The sequence below is a fragment of the Geotrypetes seraphini genome, chromosome 3 (assembly GCF_902459505.1).
Source record: "Geotrypetes seraphini chromosome 3, aGeoSer1.1, whole genome shotgun sequence".
Classification (NCBI taxonomy): domain Eukaryota; kingdom Metazoa; phylum Chordata; class Amphibia; order Gymnophiona; family Dermophiidae; genus Geotrypetes; species Geotrypetes seraphini.
In genome coordinates this window covers 274015771-274031378 of record NC_047086.1, presented here as the reverse complement: position 1 = coordinate 274031378, position 15608 = coordinate 274015771, and the positions used below count along the sequence as shown (strand labels likewise).

At 41.4% G+C, this 15608-nt stretch overlaps 1 protein-coding gene across 1 annotated transcript in view; it reads right to left on the bottom strand.

The window, feature by feature from the left end:
* Positions 1 to 15608, bottom strand: part of ACTN2 (actinin alpha 2) — a 421202-nt gene that overhangs the window by 26123 nt on the left and 379471 nt on the right. The window contains exons 16-18 of the mRNA XM_033936711.1: positions 12081 to 12215; positions 10940 to 11119; positions 10008 to 10154 (exon numbers count right to left, since the gene is read on the bottom strand). Coding sequence (XP_033792602.1) covers positions 10008 to 10154; positions 10940 to 11119; positions 12081 to 12215 — 462 coding nt within the window. The remainder of the gene's footprint in view (positions 1 to 10007; positions 10155 to 10939; positions 11120 to 12080; positions 12216 to 15608) is intronic.

The window sequence follows — 15608 nt, the reverse complement described above, 5'->3', positions numbered from 1 at the left end:
CTCCCCAAACTTTAACTGTCTTGCGAACCGCTCGGAACCGACATTGTGATAACTGATTCCCTGTATCTCCGCTACATATTGTGACAATTAACTCTCTGTATCTTCGCTGTATATGTACAGTCTCTTGCATTGTGAACCACTCTGAACTATTTTGTGGTATTAGCGGTATACAAAAATAAAGTTATTATTATTAATAATAATAATTTATTTTTATATACCGCCTAACCAGCAGTTCAATGGATATATCAGTGGGAAATGGTGGTCCCAATCGGGCTAAACTGAGAAGTGAAGTGATGGGCTTTTTTACACTGAAGAATTATTATCTCTACGTGGATGGGATGAATTATATTTGGAAGTTTTTCTGTCTGGAAAAAAAGTGTCTTTGCCTGTTAAAGTTTCCATTTTTTTAGGTTTTCAGTCATATAAGTATAATATGGGACCTTTAAAATGCAATAGTTTTCATCATCCAATCAGAGTTCAGTATGCCCACTAGTATGTCACCTTGAGTGACGCGTAAAACAGGGAGGTTCTCAAAAGTTGGATTCTTTTTTGAAACGGAACATTCAAAGCAGGTGTAGTCTCCTTCCTAGTGCCATGAATAAAGAAGAAAATTTGTGTGAGAAACCAAACTTTAAATGTAGTTACTCACTAGAGTTCTTTTAAATCTCTTTTAGAAACAATGTGAGCGAAGTCTTGTATAAGAATAACAGGGTTCTCTGAAGTAGCAGTTAGCGAAATGTGTCATGACCCATGAACGAATGATCTAACTTCAAACTCAAGTTAAGTTCTTTAGTTTAAGCAAAGTTGAAAGCATTTGAGAGTACTGCTATATATTTGGAAATAAGAAAAGAAAGAAAAATCATAGTAACATAGTAGATGACGGCAGATAAAGACCCGAATGGTCCATCCAGTCTGCCCAACCTGATTCAATTTAAATTTTTAAATTTTTTCTTCTTAGCTATTTCTGGGCAAAAATCCAAAGCTTTACCCTGTACTGTGCTTGGGTTCCAACTGCCGAAATCTCTGTTAAGACTTACTCCAGCCCATCTACACCCTCACAGCCATTGAAGCCCTCCCCAGCCCATCCTCCACCAAACGGCCATATACAGACACAGACAGTGCAAATCTGCCCAGTACTGGCCTTAGTTCAATATTTAATATTATTTTCTGATTCTAAATCCTCTGTGTTCATCCCACGCTTCTTTGAACTCAGTCACAGTTTTACTCTCCACCACCTCTCTCGGGAGCGCATTCCAGGCATCTACTACCCTCTCCGTAGCGCATTCCAGGCATCTACTACCCTCTCCGTAAAGTAGAATTTCCTAACATTGCCCCTGAATCTACCACCCCTCAACCTCAAATTATGTCCTCTGGTTTTACCATTTTCCTTTCTCTGGAAAAGATTTTGTTCTATGTTAATACCCTTCAAGTATTTGAACATCTGAATCATATCTCCCCTGTCTCTCCTTTCCTCTAGGGTATACATATTCAGGGCTTCTAGTCTCTCCTCATACGTCTTCTGGCGCAAGCCTCCTATCATTTTCGTCGCCCTCCTCTGGACCGCCTCAAGTCTTCTTACGTCCTTCGCCAGATACGGTCTCCAAAACTGAACACAATACTCCAAGTGGGGCCTTACCAATGACCTGTACAGGGGCATCAACACCTTCTACTACTTCCTTCTACTGACTACGCCTCTCTTTATACAGCCCAGCATCCTTCTGTTTTTTCGCCTTTAGATCTTCGGACACTATCACCCCAAGGTCCCTCTCCCTGTCCATGCATATCAGCTTCTCTCCTCCCAGCATATACGATTCCTTCCTATTATTAATCCCCAAATACATTACTCTGCATTTCTTTGCATTGAATTTTAGTTGCCAGGCATTAGACCATTCCTCTAACATTTGCAGATCCTTGTTCATATTTTCCACTCCCTCTTCGGTGTCTACTCTGTTACAAATCTTGGTATCAACTGCAAAAAGGCACACTTTTCCTTCTAACCCTTCAGCAATGTCACTCACAAACATATTGAACATGATTGGCCCCAGCACCGATCCCTGAGGGACTCCACAACTCACCTTTCCTTCCTTCGTACGACTTCCATTAACCATCACCCTCTGGCGTCTGTCCGACAGCCAGGTTCTGACCCAGTTCACCACTTTGGGTCCTAACTTCAGCCCTTCAAGTTTGTTCAACAGCCTCCTATGAGGAACTGTATCAAAGGCTTTGCTGAAATCCAAGTAAATTACATCTAGCATATGTCCTTGATCCAGCTCTCTGGTCACCCAATCAAAAAATTCAATCAGGTTTGTTTGGCACGATTTACCTTTTGTAAAACCATGTTGCCTCGGATCCTGTAACCCATTAGATTCAAGGAAGTACATTATCCTTTCTTTCAGCAACACTTCCATTATTTTTCCAACAACTGAAGTGAGGCTCACCGGCCTGTAGTTTCCTGCTTCATCCCTGTGACCACTTTTATGAATAGGGACCACATCTGCTCTCCTCCAATCCCCAGGAATCACTCCCGTCTCCAGAGATGTTTGGGAAAAGAGCTGGTTAAAAGTGGGCTTTGCACTCACTCAACGGTTTCATTGTTCAACACATCTCTGAGCACAGAAAACATAACTGAAAAATTGATTTATTTTCTCTGATTGTTATCTGGTGTTTTCTATGGTTTGACTTACCCCCTTCTTTTACGAAACTGTGATAGCAGTTTCTAGTGTGTGGAGCCGCGCTGAATGGTCCATGCTGCTCCCAACGCTCATAGGAACTCAATGAGCGTCGGGAGCATTGCGGGTCATTCAGCGTGGCTCCCTGCGCTGGAAACTGCTATTGCAGTTTCATAAAAGGAGGCCTTAATATTAAGTAGCATTACACCAGTAAAAAAATGTGTGTGTATATAGTATCTATCTATATGCTATGTTTCATCATGTACACTTGCCTTACCATTTTTGCCAAGCTTGCCGTGCTATGTTTTTGCCATACCATGTTTTCTATAATTATGTTTTACCATGCTTTGTTAACTATGTTTTGCTATCTCTGTCAGACAATGTTTGCCATACTATATCTGAGAGTGTGGCACAGGGTTTAGAGCTACAGCCTCTGCACCCTGAGGTTGGAGGTTCAGATCCTCACTGCTCCTTGTGACCCTTGGTCACTTGGTCCCCCATTGCCCCAGGTATAGATATATAGATTGTGAGCCCACTGGGACAGACAGGAGAAAAATGCTTTACCTGAATAAATTCAGGTAAACCGTTCTAAGCACCCCTGGGAGAACGGTATAGAAAACTGACTGAATAAATAGTATAGAATTTGGGGGATTTGCACCAGATTTAAATACCAAGGATTTACACCAGGTTTCAGTTATCCTTGCACTACATCACTGTATCGCAAACTGTGTGCCATGGCATACTAGTGTGCCTCCTGAGATTTCAGGTGTGCTACAAAACACTAGGGAGGAGAGGCACCGGTGCCAGCTGACTGCCTACAGGATGTGCCTCTTGCAGTGAGAGGCATGTCCTGTAGAGAAATCAGCCAGCGCCAGCGCCTCTCTCTCTAGCCCTCTTCCCTGCTGGCACTCCCCCATTGGTGGCTCAGAGCCAGTCTGGAGGGCCTTTGCGCATGTGCGGACGTTGACGCGATGACATCATGCATGCGCGTGACAATTATGAAAGAGATGTCCACGTTACTTCCAGATGCCTTGAGCCATGGGCACTACGTTTAGTTTGCGGGACACTGCACTACATATTATTCTACAAATAGCACCCAACTTGCAGTGCTGTTTGTAGAATAGCACTCACCTGTCTTTCTGGTGTCCAACTTTGTCTGCCATTTACTGAATCTAGTCTTTTGTGCTTACCTTTGCTTTTTGTTGCATACTGCTGTGTTCCTTTTACACGTTTTGTAATGATTTGTGCTAATAATTTTGGCCTTGCAATAAAGAGACTTAAACAAAACAAAAAGGCACTTCTCACTGCTGATACAACTATAGTGTCTAGTGCTATTCTAGAGTAGCCTAAGGGTTAGGCAGTGGACTGAGAAGGGAAGCCATGGCTCAAACCCACTTCCTCCTGCTAACATTTTGTGATCTTGGGCAAATAACTTCACCTTCTGTTACCTCAAGCAGAAACCTATTCATGCACGTTAAATAGCACAGGCCTCATTCTCTCTAGTATCTACATTCTGTGAATAAATACAATTAATGTTTGACAAATCATTAATGTTAGTAAATGAGGGCTTCAGTCTCTACGCTCTCTAGTGACAAGGAACTACCTACTTTACTTGAATTGAACTTACCTGGTGCCGCATTATTAAAAAAATATGCATATAGATAATAAATCCAAGATGAATTCTATATCTTATGTTTGAAATAATCCAATAGAATTGCAAAGAAAGAGAAAAGCCATTTTGGGTCTACTACTCAAAGTCCCTCCTCAAGGGCCAGAATCCAGTCAGGATTTCCCCAATGGATATGCATGAGATCTATTTGCATGCACTGCTTTCATTGTAGATCTCATGCATATTCATTGAGGAAAACCTGATTGGATTCCGGCCCTCGAGGAGGGACTTTGAGACCCCTGCTATAGATCATTCCCAACTTGTCCAAGACTGATGAGACAGGCCTTAAACTCCTCAGGCCACGGTATTCCATATGCATTCTAGTATTGCATCACAGATCATGCAAGGAAAATAAGGTTAGAAACAGAAAAACTCTGCAAAGTTATACAGCAAGGTGAGTATTATGTACATTACAAAACATCTAATTGCCTACTTGAGTGAAAAGTGGCATGGTTATTTTATAGGGATCTCTAGTTCAAAAGCACCGGATACCCAGTTAAATGCGGTTAAGACTAATATTCAGAAGCACTAGATCAGGTATGGTGAATGGCTGTCTTCAAGTGCCTCAACTAAGACTGCCAAAATGTGTAAACTAACCCATATGAAAAAAACGTCTGAACATTTAGTGTGGAAGTCCAAAGTCAGATCTTTTTGTAGTTTTCAAAGGACAGAGTTTGCCATTACTGCTATAGATATCACACAGCAAAGGCAAAACTGACTCATGTCAGTGCTAAGCAAAGTCAGGTGGCAGCCTTATGTGAGGGTTTATGAGGGTTTAAGGAAAGGGAAGAACAAGCCCTCCAAATTTGGGGAATGAGATCACCATTTCATTGGCCACCAAAACCTAGGGATATGTGTAGGAAAATTGTTTCATAATTTTTTTTGACACTCTTCTTTTTGTTTCCTTTAAATCACTTTAAATCACAAATATGCAATGAAAATTAGAGGGAAGTTGTTTTCAAAAGAAATGTTGGTGTTCTTAATATCCTCTTACAGGTCAGTATATTCCTCCCAAGCCTTCCACCGTTCCATTTTAAGGGCAGGAAGTGATGTTGGCAAGCTACTGATGGTGCTTATAAAAGCAGGGTGAACAGAGACTGCCTCTGTAGCATATAGCAAAGTAAGTACTCTAGGCCAGGGCTGCCCAAGTCCAGTCCTCGAGGTCTACTGGCAGGCCAGGTTTTCAGGATATCCACAATGAACATGCATGAGAGAGATTTGCATACCAAGAAGGCAGTGCAGGCAAATCTCTCTCATGCATATTCATTGTGGATATCCTGAAAACCTGGCCCTGCCAGTAGATCTCGAGGACCAAACTTGTGCAGCCCTGCTCTAGGCCATTAGACAGAACATTACAAGAGCCACACTGCAAATGACAGAAAACTAGGAAGAAGCGCACTGCACAATTTTTCTTTTTCTCATTACACATAGAAAATGTTCTCAGCACAAATTATACATCAGTAATATGTCATACTGTACACATGAGCCTTGGGAAGGCAGAACTAGAGAATGACACGGTGACAAAATTCATCACCGTTCCCGTCCCCGCGGATAACCGCGGGAAATAATCCCTTGTCATTTTCTAGTATCTGTTTCAACCTCGGTCCTTCTACACCAGCATTCTTCAAAGCAAAGCTTGAGGGTCAGTGGCTGTGGCAATTCATACTCTGATTCTTCCCTCTCTCCTTAAAGAATGACATGAAGATGGTTTCCCGCGGTTATCCACGGGAACGGTGATGAATTTTGTCACCGTGTCATTCTCTAGGCAGAACCCATTCCTGGTTGTTATAGCCATAAGCAGTAACACATTAGGCAACAATGGATGGGATTGCTTCAGCAAGTTAAGGTTGGATTCCTTCCCCACAATCCTGAGCTCATCTTATCCTGTAGCTCATTTAATTTTACTGTTTAGCAAAGTGCTTTGGGATCTAGGCAAGTGTTTCCAGTGAAATTCACATTGGACAGCTGAAAATCTGGCTACTGGATAATGCTCAGTGGTGTTAATCACATACTGCAATTAATGGTAGAGTTAGTTTCAATGCGCATATCTGGAAAGTTAGTCAACTATTGTAAATTTACAGTGGCTTATCACATAGATATAATTCTATAAAAGGTCGCCTAGCTTTAGGTGGCTAGAATGTGCGATGTTGGCATGCTACTCATTTTGGTGTGTATATGATCCCTTACTGAATAGCAACAAGTGGAAAAGTGTGCCATGATTTGGTGGGTGTACATATTGGTGGGTTTTGGACAGAGTATACAAATGAAAGTATTCTATAGTTTATACATGTTCTCATATACATTAAGGTGTGGGCATTTATGCCAACTATAAGGCTGAATAATTCTGTAACAAGATGCCTGCTTCTCTTTAAAGAATACAAACTAAGTGGTTGAAAATGTGGCTGGTGTAAATGCCTGCATCTATTTTATGCATGTACCGGTAGGCTCTGACCAAACTTTGCTCATGTGAGCCCTCCCCCTCCTCCCCTCGTCCCCGCCAAATAATGCCCAATCAAAACACTACTCCAGTGGTTCCCAACCCTGTCCTGGAGGAACACCAGGCCAATTGGGTTTTCAGGCTAGCCCTAATGAATATGCATGAAGCAAATTTGCATGCCTATCACTTCCATCATATGCAAATCTCTCTCATGCATATTCATTAGGGCTAGCCTGAAAACCCGATTGGCCTGGTGTTCCTCCAGGACAGGGTTGGGAATCACTGCACTACTCTATCTTCAATAAGTGGTCATTTGTGTGTGCAAGTTACATTACATTACATTAGGGATTTCCATTCCGCCATTACCTTGCGGTTCAAGGCAGATTACAAATGGAATGTCAGGACATTAGAAGTATTTAGAGAGTAGTTTGTACATTTCTTTGAGTTGCTAAGGATTACATCTGAATTGTCATGATATTAGAAGTACATATGTAGTAGTTGCAGGTGATGCTTGGGACATTTCTGATTGTGTTAGTTCGGTTTTGTGTGTTTTTTGAATAGAAGGGTTTTAATTTCTTTTTTGAAGGTTTTGTAGTCTGTGGTCGAGGTCAATAAGTTGTAGAGTTGGAGGTCAAGTGTTGCAGCTCGAGTGGCTAGGAGGTTGTCGTACAGTTTTTTCTTTTGACATTTTTGGTTGGAGGGTGTGTGAATGGTACATGGGTTCTCCTATGTCTGGTTGAGGTGGATTGAATTAGTCGATTGTTCCATAGGCTGGGCCGTCTTCATTTATTGCTTTGAATAGTAGACAGTAAAATTTGAAGTGTATTCTCGCTTGTATTGGGAGCCAATGTGAGTCGTGGTATGCCTCTGTGATGTGGTCGAATTTCTTCAGTGAGTAGACCAGTCTTAGGGCTGTGTATTGTATTGTTTGTAGTTGTTTTATCATGGTTGCTGTGCATGGGAGATAAAATATGTTGCAGTAGTCTATTAGCCCTAGGATTAGGGATTGTACCAAGAGTTGGAATTGTTTTCTGTCAAAAAATTTTCTGACTTGCCTCAGTTTTCTCATGACTGCGAATGATTTTTTTATTGTTTTGTTGATTTGTGGCTGCATTGTACAGCCTCTGTCTGTTAGCACCCCCAGGAGTTTTAAAGTGGGTTGGATGTGGTATGTTGTAGAGTTTATGCCACTTAGGTACATAAATGATTAGAATATTACTATATATATACATTCTTGCTGCCTAAAACTAGGTGGTTCAGTACAGACTTACCCCCTTATTGTGAACTAATTCATGCGTTTACTGCATAAAGTGAAAACAGCTGGGAAATGGGCAGGGAAAATACATGGACTGCACTTTCTACTTAACTCCAGTAAGTTACCATGCATTAACTGTTATCACAGCAGATAAAACAGATCACTTAGAGCAGGATGCACAACTCTCCAACACCATGGTAAAAAATACTGTGGTGGGAGCAATTTTCTTTTACAGGGCTATGTACAAACAATAACATGCAAATCATATGCATGCTATTTGTTTGCAGTAATCCCCTAAAAGAGGAGAGGAACTGTGCCTGGCACCTGCTCAGAAGAGCAATCGCTAAGCACAGCTCCTCCTCCTCTGCTCAACTGATGGCGACTCCAGAGCTGCGATCAGCTGAGAGCTGGCAAAGGGGAGAGCGGCAGCTGCTGGCTCAGCTGATTGGGGCTTCCCTTGCTGGCAACGGAGCCTGCAAGGGAAGCCCTGATCAGCTGGGTATTTTTAATGGGTGGAGCTGTTGTGTGAGTGAACAACACACACACAAACAGCTGTGCCCATCAAAAAAAGTCTGCCCTCCCACCGATCCCCCTGGAGCCCTCCAAAGCCCCTATCCCCCTGAGCTCCCCCACCCCAAAAAAATCCTGGTTCTCTAGTGGACTGGATCTAGTCAGACACCCCCCTCTCACCTGGCCATATGGGTCAGGACCCCCCATACCCACATACCTGTTGTGTTGAAGATTGGCAGGAGGGATGCCCACTCCTTCCTGTCTCAGGGCCCGCTTCTTCATAATGAAAGCCCTACCCCTGCCTGGTGCATCCTGGGATGCACTGGGAGGGGCGGATGCACTGGGAGGGGCCTAAATACCATAAAAGGAGTTTCCTTATATGGAAGGTATTTAGGCCCTTCCCAGTGCATCCCAGGAAGCTATCTTTGGAGGCTCAGAAAGGGGGGAGGGAATCAGTGGGAGTACAGACTTAAAAAAAAAAAAAAGTGTTGTTGCTTTGGGGGGGTCTGAGCTTTCCTACTTTTTATTTTCCTGTCAGTACCTGAGCTAAGCAAAAAGTAAGGCTACAACAGCTCAGACCTGCTGTAAAAGTTTGCACAGTAAAACTGAGCATTCCTTGTTGTGCATTACATGGAGTGCTCATTTTAATACTAATTAGCTCCTTGTAATCCATTAGCATAGGATTCTCGCTGGCTGCTACAAGGTTCATTAGCAGTGATAGAGAATTATTTTGTGCATCTGAAGGAGAGCTTTCCATGCCAGTAAGATTGCTTTCACAAGTCTTACTGCCACGGAAAGTTTTTGAGCATCAGGACCTTAATGCGTCCTACTGAGGAGGTTGTAAGTAAATCCATGTTTCTGCAATAAACTTAACTCATGGTACATATATTATCCCTATGTTAGCTAGGTATGACCCAAATAGTTAACAGAGAGTCTTTGCAGTTACTGCACATTACATTTCACAAAAAAATATGCAGAAACTGCAAATATTTGGAAGCTAATTTTATATAGCTTTTTCCACATTTAAAACATATTTTAAAAGCAGAAACCTGCTACTCAAAATTGTGTGAGGGCAAAGAGAAATAAAAAGCAGGTGAACAGATCAATTTTAGCTATATACTTTCCACATTGTTTTAAGAGAAGCTACATGCATACTTTCTTTAGACAAACCTATCACAGGACTCTAGAACCTGCATTTTGTGAAGATGCAATCTCCACTTTTTATTTTCTAACTCATTCAAAAGAAGTTACCGGGAATGTACTTTAAGGAATGCCCTACATACTTCCATCAGACTGAGTGTGAGCCATTCTCTTTTCACAGACTGAAAATTACTATTCATTTGCATAATTAACTTATACATGTGTGTATATCCACATGCAAAGGGCAAATTTTAAATATATGAGAAAGAGCAAGCGAGCAGACATATCAAAATGAAAAAGTGTAATGAGAATGTGCAAGTACTGTACCCTGTCAAAGTGATTAAACGAAACCCTGAACTCATTCATTTGTTCCTGGGTGATACCCTTGGCATCTCTGGTAAGAATCTGTGTCTCAATCTCATTGATGATTCGAGCAATGGTTGTCAGTAGCAGTTCCCAACCAACACGGATATGCTGTATGAAGAGAGAGAGAAAAAACCCCAGTCTAGACTCATAACAATAATGTGACCTAAAATACTGGGTTATTTGAATGAAAGAATAACAGAAACTTAATGGACTCTTTTCTTGTACTATGTTATTTATGATCAATACTGATGGGCTGTTAACAGCTGCTCTAGACCGTAAATCGTAAAACTCTTTCAGTCCAAGGAATTTTATTCCTCAGTTATACCGTAACTAGGGATTCTGATTTTAGGTTTCAACAATACCAATAAAGCACTCCAATACAACCCCCCCCCCCAACTTAGGTGTATATTGAATAAACATCAGTTAAACCTCACTTCCCCTCGTACTCTCCCTTGTTTGGCTTGCATCCTCTACTCTTTTTTTGCCTTTACTGCATTGGTGACTCCTATGTGATACAAATGTATAGCTTTGATTCCATCAGATATGGTACCTGGCAATACTACCTTTGGCATGAAAGCACTGATAAAACATTGATGTTTTGTACCCTCTTTACCATTTATAAACACCTAATAATATAAGCCCTAACAATAATAGAACATTTGATTTCAAGAGTGCATAACAGTGTTGTGTCTACACATCTTTAATTGATATAGGATGTGTTTTTAAAGGACCAACACGTAAAAAAAGATGTCATAGTACATGACATCTCCAGAATGCATAGTTCTTGTCAATCACTGGTAATCCAAAAGTAAAGCAGCAATCGAAAAGAAAATAGACTATTTCTAAAGAATTGGCTCAAGAATTAAATAAGTTTGTTCCCTCTGTAAGTGTACCTCCATAGTATAGTTGGTGTGCTTGTTATCAAAAACGAGGGATTCTTGTATGAGTTGATGGTCTCCCTCCAATTTATCTATATTGATTTTATAGTTAATGATGTCATGCTCATGCTGCTTCAGTTGGTTCATCTGATCCTCCAGCGCCCCAATCAATGCAACGGAGCTACGGCCAATCTCCTGTAAAAAGCAGCAGAAATGGCAACGTATTTTTAATCAACAATCTTCCTTATAAGTTTGGGATCCAATATTTAAAACGATTTAAATACTCAGGAGAGGCTCCTAGCCATTTAAATTGCCTGTCCAGGGCTAACAGGTCAGCAGCAAGTAACCAGATCTGCTGAACATGCCCAGTTAGCACCCAAAATGAAACCTGCTATTTTGGGAGTGTTCCAGGGCCAGAATCAGCACTTTGCTGGTTTTCAGCTCTTAATTGGCTAAGATAACCACATAAAACACAGTCTTATCTTTATGCTGTTCTTCGTAGCCAATTAAGTACCGAATATTACACTTAACCAACTGTTTTTGCTGGTTCCATATATCTGGAAATTCAGTACTGGACCCTAGATGTGGCCCAGCATTGTATTTCCTGGTATAATGCTGGCAGCAGTCAATAAAACATTGATCACCACTGGCTGAATATAAAGCCCTTGATTTATATATTTAACCATATCATTCTTCTCTGCTTGCAGTAGTTTATTCATTCCCTTAAGCCCCAATGTTTTAGGGGATGAAAAACGAATTATGCCTAAAATAGCAGGTTCTGCTTGTGAAAACATCTTTGGAACCACAAATGATGTTCTGCTAAGTAGAATATTCCTGCAGTAGGAGCTTGTTTCTTGTGAAACCCACATTACAAAGCCCTTGGGAGGACAGATGCCCCACCAGAGTACTCTAATATCTGAACTCTTAATAAGTGGGTTCCACAGTATATTGTAAAATTTCATATTTCAGACTTCAATCAAGTTTCCAGGCAAAGTAGAAATATATCACTAACAGCATCTACATTAGGGACCCTATTATGAAAATTCTTGCAGCCTAAGAGTCATGACCTATAAAATATTATGATATTTTTTAGAAATATTCTCTAGTTTCCTTATTACTCCAGTTCTCATGGCTCTTTCAAGTAGTTAGCATTTACCTCCATCTTGGTCTGGATCCAGGGCCCAATAACATTGGCCTGAGCAGCGAACTGGCGGCGCAGGCGCTCATTAGCGTGTTGGCGAGCAAGCTCTTCCTGCAACGACTGGTCTCTCAAAGGCACAAGCTTCTTCACCTAGCAATAGAGAAAAGAAGCAATGGTTGGATATTTATGTACACTGCAATTTTGTTATATCCTAACAGCAAAAGTTGTAGTCCTGAATTATGCATTTGTAGAGGCGATGGTGAAATGCATGGCTGAGTATCAAAAGTGCACAACAACTAGAAGGATCTAACTGATGGGCATTAGTGTTTGTAAGGTTCTGTTTTTAATTGAATGGTTTTAATTTATTTTTTGGGAATATCTCTAGAACTAGGAGAGGAATGAGGGATCAACCAGGTATGCTCCAGAGGGCACCTGTGCTATACTAGCCTCAATGCTCTAGCTCACAGTTCTTCAACCGCCGGTCCGCAGACCGGTGCCGGTCTGCAGAAAATTCCTGCCGGTCCGCACAGGACCGGTGAGATCAACATCTTTCATTTCCTGCCGGTCCGCACAGGACCGGCAAGATCGAGGAGCTGTAATTCGTGCAGGGCCCGAGAGATAATGGGGAGCCTCCACCAGCATGCTTTCTTCCCTCCCAGCGGCTCTCCTTACTTACAAGAGCAGCGATTCAGCAAGGAAGCCTTGGAACTTTTGCTGAGTCGGGCTGCCTCTGATGATGCAACTTCCGCTTTCCTCAGAGGCGGTGCGACCCAACAAAGGACCCGAGGCTGCCATACTGAATCGCTGCACTGGCAAGTAAGAAGAGTTGCAGGGAAGATGCTAGATCTGGTGTAGGAGAGATAAAAATGAGAGCAGTGAAGCTGGAATGAATCATGTAAAAAGGACAGAGAGGGCAGATGCTGGAAGGAAGAGAGTGAAAAGAAGATGAAAGCAGAAACCAGAGACAACAAAAAGGTAGAAACAAATAATTTTATTTCTATTTTGTGATTAGAATATATCAGATTTGAAATATATATCCTGCTAGAGCTGGTGTTAGACATAACTGGGGACTGCAAAGTGCAGGCAGTGGCTTAGGGCTCTTTCTGACCAGGGGGGCAGTTGCCCTAGTTGCACTCCCCTAACCCTATTCCTGCTATGTGTGATTGCGGTATTCTGTTAGCATGATATTTCTGTGTAGCATTCTGTAATAATTTGGCTTATTCAGTTTTCTTGATAGTAGAGGGGATATATGTGAAGGGGAGGGGAGACAGGGGTTTTGTTGATCCTTGCTCTGTATTATTTGTATTTATAAAATGACAATTGTACTGAATATTGTTTCTTTTTATACTTTAATAAAATACATTCAGTATAAAATCATAACTGAGGCTTGTGCGGATGGGATCAGATGGTTTGCGAGGACCGAGCTTGCGGAGACGGGGCGGAAATGGGTTTTTTTAATTTCAGTCCTAGTAGTTTGCCGGTCCACAAAATAAATTTTTTGTCCGCCGGTCCATAGGTGTAAAAAGGTTGAAGAACACTGCTCTAGCTTAGCTTAGTTGATTGTTTGTTTTTTTAATAACTGTGGAGATTCATAGGAAATATCAAGGAAATAATTTCAACTAAAATTCCACCGTTAGCCAATACAAGAATAGAGATAAGAATTATCATCAAGGGAAATAAGACATTTGTAAGAATAATTCAATTGTAATTTGCACCCAGTGATACAACCTGATGATGATAAAAGCAGTAAGGTGGCTCTAGATCATGGATCTCAAAATCCCTCCTTGAGGGCCGCAATCCAGTTGGGTTTTCAGGATTTCCCCAATGAATATGCATTTAAAGCAGTGCATGCACATAAATCTCAAGAATTCTCAAGTATATCCGATAAATTTAAACTATCTAATGAAACATTTATTACTTAAACTTCACCACAAACAGTAGATTGCCTCTGAGTTAGAATAGGTGTACAATGCATCTTTTACAGAAGAGGACAACCAAAATCAAGAGTTAGTGGAGGACCAAATGTTACGGTGTTCAAAAGGATTCAGCAAAATTTGCTATACAAAGACCAGAATTCATATGAGGTTGCTGCAGATAACATGTTTGATATAGACACATCAGTCCTTTGGAAAGAAATTGCAACTTTCTGCAGAACAACTTTGAATGCATTACATCCAAGGGAAGACTAAAAGGAGCTTCCTGAACTCTGTTTAATTTTTCTTGGCGACTGCTCGGATTCAGAAAAAGTGAAGCCTGAGCCTTCCACCATGCACAGTGAATGGCAAAGGCCATCTACAGTATTAAGATAGTTCTGTTCCAAAAGCAGTTCTTTCTTACTGCCAAAGAAAGGAAGAGTATCAAAGAACTGGATATCTTTGTTAGCCTCATCTACATCCACTACTGGCATGAGTGATCTCTAAATGTTCACCAAAAGGCTTCTAATTTGGCACAATTAATAGTGGCCAGATATAAAACAAAAATAAACTTGTGGAGGTCATGTTCCATGAACTTGATTTTATGGACCACCCTAATACACAACACTGGCAGAATATGAGGAATACAGAATTTTGAACAGATTGAAGGAGAGAGAGATAGTTTAGCAGAAGACCTGCAAGAAGCAAATTGCAATAATCCAGGCAAGAGGTGACAAGAGCATGGATGAGGGTCTTGGCAGCGTGCTTAGAAAGTCCAGATTTTAGCAATGTTGAAGAGAAAGAAGTGACAAGTTTTGGCGGTCTGTTGGATATGTGAAGAGAAGGAAAGAGATGAATCAAAGAGGACTCTAAGGCTGCGAGCCGACAAGACAGGAAGGATGACAGCGTTATCCACTGAAATAGAGAATGGAGGAAGGGGAGACAAGGGTTTAGGAAGAAAGATAAGGAGTTCAGTCTTAGCCATTTTTAATTTTAGATGGCGGCAAGACTTCCAGGTAGAAATGTCAGACAGGTAGGCTGAGACTCAGGCCTGGATTTCTGTAGAAATTTCAGGTGCAGAGACGTCTATTTGTGAATTCTCAGCATAGAGATGGTACTGGAAGCTGTGGGAGGAGATTAGAGCGCCAAGGGAAGAAGTATAGATGGAGAAAAGAAGAGGTCCTAGGACAGAGCCCTGAGGTACGCTGACTGATAGCAGAATGGCAGGCCCCTCCAGAACATATGCTAAAAAATTGTAATTGTAATGTCCAGGTTTGATATGCTGTTTTTAGCTCCTTAATGTTACCAAACCATTTTTGCTTGCCATGTTATTTTGTCTGTATTAGCACTGTTTTTGTATGTTATGACACTAACAAATAAAAAATTGTTTTTAAAAAAGTGCAACTGAATATTATGTCTCCACCTGATCAGTGCTGTTTAACCAGGTATAGGCCTCTCCTATGGCTAAACATCTACCCCAGTAGTTGAAACCTAAGGAGAATGTTATCATGCCGCTGTACCGGGCCATGGTGCGCCCTCACCTGTAGTACTGCATCCAGCACTGGTCACCGTACATGAAGAAGGCTATGGTACTACTCAAAAGGGTCCAGAGAAGAGCGACTAAGATGGT